Source organism: Chiloscyllium plagiosum, chromosome 12, assembly GCF_004010195.1.
Source record: "Chiloscyllium plagiosum isolate BGI_BamShark_2017 chromosome 12, ASM401019v2, whole genome shotgun sequence".
Classification (NCBI taxonomy): Eukaryota; Metazoa; Chordata; class Chondrichthyes; order Orectolobiformes; family Hemiscylliidae; genus Chiloscyllium; species Chiloscyllium plagiosum.
The window spans coordinates 57877363-57884666 of record NC_057721.1 but is presented as its reverse complement, the minus strand read 5'-3'; the positions used below and the strand labels follow the sequence as shown (position 1 = coordinate 57884666).

At 39.9% G+C, this 7304-nt stretch overlaps 1 protein-coding gene across 1 annotated transcript in view; it reads right to left on the bottom strand.

Moving 5' to 3' along the window:
- Positions 1 to 3752: 3752 nt before the first annotated feature.
- The window catches only part of LOC122555524 (T-box transcription factor TBX19-like), a gene marked incomplete at its 5' end in the record, with an annotated part of 13340 nt that continues 9788 nt past the window's right edge, over positions 3753 to 7304 (bottom strand). Inside the window, one exon of the mRNA XM_043701545.1 lies at positions 3753 to 3990. Coding sequence (XP_043557480.1) covers positions 3753 to 3990 — 238 coding nt within the window. The remainder of the gene's footprint in view (positions 3991 to 7304) is intronic.

Sequence of the window (7304 nt, the reverse complement as noted above, 5' to 3'; positions counted from 1 at the left end):
GGCAGCGCATTCCATGCCCCCACTACTCTCTGGGTAAAGAACCTACCCCTGACATCCCCTCCTATACCTTCCACTCTTCACCTTAAATTTATGTCCCCTTGTAACACTCTGTTGTATCCGGGGAAAAAGTTTCTGACTGTCTACTCTATCTATTCCCCTGATCATCTTATACACCTCTATCAAGTCACCCCTCATCCTTCGCCGTTCCAACGAGAAAAGGCTGAGAACTCTCAACCTATCCTCGTACGACTTCCTCTCCATTCCAGGCGACATCCTGGTAAATCTTCTCTGCACCCTCTCCACAGCTTCCACATCTTTCCTAAAGTGAGGCGACCAGAGCTGCACACAGTACTCCAAATGTGGCCTAACCAAGGTCCTGTACAGTTGCAACATCACTTCACGACTCTTGAATTCAATCCCTCTGCTAATGAACGATAATACTCCATCGGCCTTCTTACAAACTCTATCCACCTGAGTGGCAACCTTCAAAGATCTATGTACATAGACCCCAAGATCCCTCTGTTCCTCCACCTCACTAAGAACCCTACCGTTAACCTTGTATTCCGCATTCTTATTTGTCTTTCCAAAATGGACAATCTCACACTTGGCAGGGTTGAACTCCATCTGCCACTCCTCAGCCCAGCTCTGCATCATATCTAAGTCCCTCTGCAGCCGACAACAGCCCTCCTCACTGTCCACAACTCCACCTATCTTCGTATCATCTGCAAATTTACTGATCCACCCTTCGGCTCCCTCATCCAAGTCATTAATAAAAATTACAAACAGCAGAGGACCCAGAACTGATCCCTGCGGAACTCCACTTGTAACTGGGCTCCAGGCTGAATATTTGCCATCTGCCACCACTCTCTGACTTTGACCAGTTAGCCAGTTTTCTATCCAACTAGCCAAATTTCCCTCTATCCCATGCCTCCTGACTTTCCGCATAAGCCTACCATGTGGAATCTTTTCAAATGCCTTAATAAAATCCATGTACACTACATCCACTGCTCTACCCTCATCCACATGCTTGGTCACCTCCTCAAAGAATTCAATAAGACTTGTAAGGCAAGACCTACCCTTCACAAATCCATGCTGGCTGTCCCTAATCAAGCAGATACTCATAAATTCTATCCATCAGTACCCTTTCCATTACTTTGCATACCACCGAAGTAAGACTAACTGGCCTGTAATTCCCGGGGTTATCCCTATTCCCTTTTTTGAACAGGGGCACAACATTCACCACTCTCCAGTCCCCTGGTACCACCCCCGTTGACAGTGAAAAGGTACTTTCCTCTAGCATTTGACCTCCCAAAGCTACTATCAATTCTGAAGAAGTGTCACTGAACTCAAAATGTTAACTCTGGCTTTCTCTCCACAGGTGCTGCCAGACCTGTTGAATTTCTCTAGCAATATCCAGTATTGTTTCAAATATTAGCAATTGATATTCCATCTTCCTGATGCTCCACCTTCTGGATTGATACTCCAACTTCACCAATCTGAAGTTAAGATGCAGTGAGTAACAAACAGTTGAGGGCAGTAGGACAATCGTGGATCCCTAAATCACATAATTCTGCAAAATCTAGTTTACCTCTGAAACAACTGTTTGATGACATGAAGCCAAAGTGAATTGATTGAGAGAAAACAGCTTAATGAGAAAATTAAATTATAACAAATGACTAAGGTTTTGACCTCAATTTTTAATATCATAACATTGTATACAAGTACATTTAAACAGATTCTGTACAGAAACAAATATTCAAACACATATAGAACTGAAATTGAACAATATCCTCTTCCCTCATTAGAAAGTATTAAGATCTTTCCAGTACTGAAAGGATTAAATATTTTTGTGGTCATTTTGAAGCACATATTCATCTTAAAAATGTGAACAAGCTGTTTTACACTGTGGGAGTGAGTTTCCACTTTGGGTGCATTCTGTACCAGGTTTTGGAATTGAATTTGTTTACTCTGATATCCAACTTATTTACATACCATGCAATAATTTATTAGCCAGCACAATAGGGCTGTGTTTCATAATGCAATTGTTTTTGAGCCCCCTTTTTAAGAAGTATTTCTTGACATACATGGCAATGTGGTCTAGTTTTATTTATTCACATAAAAATGGTCCAGAACAAAAAAAATAAAAAATTTAATCAGAGTGTTGCTCAACCAGTCTTGAATAACTTGATTAAAAGTATTTTCAGTTGTGTACAGAGAAAACCACAGTGAACCATTTATTCATTTCATTACGGCAAGAAGGTTTTGGTATATTAAATATTTTGAAGCTTTTAAAAGATAATAATCTTTTATGGTTAGGGCGGTTTCAGTCATTGCTTTCATCTGAGGATTAGACCATAATCTAAAGTGGAAGCATTTATAAGGCTACAGAAATGGAGTGATGTGAGGCGAATTCCTCTGGTAGTGGGTTAGCACAGACATGATGGGTCAATTAGCCCTATTTTGTGCTGAAATGAAACTATGATTCTATGCGGTTTAGCATCCTTATCTGTACAAAAAGCCTCAATGTTAAGAACTTTCTCAGGCCCACAAATGAGGACAATTAGCAGAAATACATTATGGTAGTTAATTGGATTTGGGATATTTGACCAATTTTATGAGCAAGAACTGCTTTCAGCACAAAAAATTACAGAAATTGTATTTGTACTGAACACAATCTAAGTTTCAGGTCCTCAATAGTTCATGTTCACCACATTGGGCAAATTGCAGTTAAAGGAAACAACACAATGTAACTCCATGTCAATTCTGCTATAATGTATTTTGGGATTAAGAGGAAATCTACCACCAGGAGTTGATCTTTTTATTTACAGTATCTTAATATCAAGCACACCCAAATTTGATATTGGCATTAGATATAATGCAAAGCTAATTTGACAGTACCCCTACCACATTATTTTCACTCTTCACTTTATCAATAATGTCTTGCATTTATAAGTTGTCTTAGCAAACAGGATCAAGAAAAAAAAGACTCTGATCCACATACATCAAAGGGGAAGGTGTTATTGAGTGCCTGAAAGGAGCAAAAATGCCAAGAAATGTTGGGAGGAAATTTCAGATTTTAGTCTTTTGGCACAGCTCCAAGTTTGGATCACTTAAAATGGAAGATGCTCATGCGATCAGATTGAGTGGAACACAGATATCTCAGTGGGTTGGGAGGCTGCATAGTAAACTTGGTAAACAGAAATCATGTCGGGATTTGAAAACAATTAAGGAAGAAAATTTCTAAATCAAGGCATGGCTTAAGGAGACGGTTAAGTGAACACTGGTGCAATGGCTGAATGTGACTTGGTGAGAGTTAGGACGCAGGCTGCTTTTTAGTGACTTCAAATTTACAGAGGCCGAAATGCGGGTAGTCTAATTAGGAATGCATTGGACCAGTTAGCAAACAATACAGCTTCTTCAACTTAGATTTTAAGATCACTATAAAACTATATTAAATTTTGTACTTTAACTTTAACTTTAGGTTCAGTGTAAACTGAATTGTGCTCATACAATATGCTTGTTTTGAATTCATTTTAGCTGGTGGGGATTTTCAGTCAGAAAGACTTCTTTCCTAGGTTACCTTCTAACCTAGAGCACAATTTATTCCCTTGGAAACCATTCTCACCCACAATTCACAGCAGAAATACTTAAAACTAAACTTGATAAATATATAGAACAGTAGGAACTGTTTTAATTCCCAGTCATTCTGAAATAGATGACTACATCAATCAAATGTGATATGCATTGCACCATCAGAATGAGGATGAAGCTGAGTTCCATGACGATGCCGCCAGTCTAGCGAGTGGAGAGTCACTGAGTACCTCCATTGCTGTTTCACTTGAACTTGTCATAGTGGCCAAGGATGAAGCAGTTGTCGGCAAACTCAGGCTTCCTCCAATAAATGGGCTTTGAGGGTTTCCAGAAGCTGAGCTCAGTGTGTTGCTTGGGGTCACAGAACCATTACCAACTGTCCAGTGGCATGTATAATGGCTAAAAGTACAAATGCAAATAAATGTCCACTCAGCACAAATCTGAAAAGATGCTTCCAATTTCAATTTTATGAATTGTGGCAGTTGCAGGTTATTTTACTACTTCCTAGTGTTATATTACGTTGATTAGAGACAGAAAAGAAAGACTTGCATTATTTGCAGTGCCCATCATGTGCACAGGATCTCCAAAAGCTCTTTAAAGCCAATGATGTCCTTTTGACATGTAGTCACTGCTGTACTGTAGGAAACAATGATTGTAAACAAATATATTGTTGCAAGGTAAACGTCAGGATAATTATGAAGCTTGCTCACAATGTTTATTTCTGACAGCAGTACAAGTCGTTCTGCTATAACATGCATTTCCTCAATACGAATTCACTGTAATGGATAGAGACACTGTTTCTAAAGCACAAACTTTTAAAGTATGTCTTGGCTGTAGTGTGATTGCATCACCAACAATTTACATGTTATTTGTATTATGTGATTCTCGTATGGCATGGGGTTGCACCGGAACACAACCATCACGCTATAGAAGAAATTACTGTGTTTAACTTATTTGCACAGATTTGGAATGCTGTCAACAGGCCAGTTAGATAGAGAAATAGAAAAATAAATTACAGGCAGGATGAAAATATCAGATTTTTCTGTTAATTTCCTATTTTCCCTTTTGATTAGCAAAATGTTCAAACTGCTGTGCCCAATCAGTTCTCAACTGTTTCTGTCTGCAGGCACAGTTCATTTCCATAGGTTTTTCAAAGGACACCAATCACAGAAACAAATGACTTAATGGATAACATATGCACAAAAAAATAAATGCAGAAACATACCCAAGTATCTTCAAGCGAAGTGAGAGAGAATTGTGGGTGGTTAGGATGCATCATCCCATCTTAATATATGCCATTTAATAGGTATCCAGTAAAGCTGTCACTTCTCAAGAATTATTTTCTAAATAATTTATTGCATTTTAATTTTAATGTATTCAACACAATTGTGAATATTCAGGTTAAAAGCAAAGGTAGAAGGGACAGTGTGGAAAAATCTGCAGCTTGCTTCAATTCTGGTGAGTTGCATATATTGCAAGAATAATGCATAATCACAGTGTCGTGAATATTGACAACACTGATTTCAGTGAACATTTTAGTTGATTTTAGATACTGAAAAAAAGTTATTTATTTCTCAGGATTAATTGTCAAGTGTTTACACCCTGAATTTTACTGTATAAATATTGAGGAGATTATGAGCACTCACTATTTCAGACAAGGGTAAATGAGACTGCAAATAGCAGCATCCATCCATCCAAAAGTAACAATGGAATTAGAAGCTACAGTTTAAGTTGACCTCATCCTCCAGAAGTTTTGATGTACCAGTATTTTACAGAGAGATTTAGCATTGAAAGAGGAACTTCAGTTATCCAAAGGACACGGGCGGGAAGTATTTTGTTCTGTTAATCAAAAGCTAGATAACCGAATGCCGGATAACGTAGTTAACCAAGCATTGGGACCTTGCGATCTTGTTCGGATAGTATGAAATTTGGTTAAGCGAATGCCAGATAATCGAGATTTCTCTTTATAAGGGATAGGATGAAATTCATGATTTGCCCACCAACAATATTGGATCTTGTCTATTCAAATGTAAATTTTAAACAGTGTTAATCACCACAAAACAACCTTTGAAAATGGATTTTTAAGGCATATGTCTCACCCCTTAAGAGTTTAATGACTGCTGATTTAAAAAAAGGTGACTTTGAAAATCTTTTTCTTTTTCACTGTGGTTAAGGGGATGTACCATTGCTTTCTCTGTTCACAGGTGCCCCAATCCCTACTCAAGTACAGTAGAACCTCGATTATCCAAACAAGACGGGCAGGGAGTATTTTGTTTGGATAATTGATCGTTCGGATAACTGGAAATGAGCAGTAATTTATGAGTGCCAGTTATCTGAATATCTCCCAGTTATCCGGCAATATCCACCATAATGCCATTTAACCAATAACTGACCAACGTAAACAAGCAGTAAATTGAGTGCCAATTATCAAACTTTTTAGATTAGATTCCCTACAGTGTGGACACAGGCCCTTTGGCCCAACAAGTCCACACCAACCCTCCGAAGAGTAACCCACACAGACCCATTCCTGTAACTAATGCACTTAACATTATGGGCAATTTAGTATGGCCAATTCACCTAACCTGCACATCTTTGGACTGTGGGAGGAAACCGGAGCACCCAGAGCAAACCCACACAGACGCAGGGAGAATGTGCAAACTCCACACAGACAGTTGCCTGACATGGGAATTGAACCCAGGGCCGTGGTGCTGTGAGGCAGCAGTGCTAATCACTGAGCCACCGTGCCGCCCAATTCTCGGTTATCTGGCAATGCACACCATAATGCTGTTTAACTAGTAACTGAATGCTGAGTTGCCTACTGCCGTTTTTACAGGACCTTGAGATCTTGTTCAGATAATCCTAAATTCAGATAGAGTCATAGAGTCATAGAGATGTACTGCATGGAAATAGACCCTTCGGTCCTACCCGTCCATGCCGACCAGATATCCCAACCCAATCTAGTTTCACCTGCCAACACCCGGCCCATATCCCTCCAAACCCTTCCTATTCATATACCCATCCAAATTCCTCTTAAATGTTGCAATTGTACCAGCCTCCACCACATTCTCTGGCAGCTCATTCCATACACATACCACTCTCTGCATGAAAAAAGTTGCCCCTTAGGTCTTTTTTATATCTTTCCCTCTCACCCTAAACCTATGCCCTCTAGTTCTGGACTCCCTGACCCCAGGGAAAATACTTTGTCTATTTATCCTATCCATGCCCCTCATAATTTTGTAAACTTCTGTAAGGTCACCCCTCAGCCTCTGACGCTCCAGGGAAAACAGCCCCAGCCTGCTCAGCCTCTCCCTGTAGCTCAGATCCTCCAAACCAGGCAAATGCTTGTAAATCTTTTCTGAATCCTTTCAAGTTTCACAACATCTTTCCGATAGGAAGGAGACCAGAATTGCATGCAGTATTCCGACTGTGGCCTAACCAATGTCCTGTACAGCTGCAACATGACCTCCCAACTCCTTTTTCAGATTAGATTAGATTACAGTGTGGAAACAGGCCCTTCGGCCCAACAAGTCCACACTGACCCGCCAAAGCGCAACCCACCCATACCCCTACATTTACCCCTTACCTAACACTACAGGCAATTTAGCATGGCCAATTCACCAGACCAGATATCCCAACCCAATCTAGTCCCACCTGCCAGCACCCAGCCCATATCCCTCCAAACCCTTCCTATTCATATACCCATCCAAATTCCT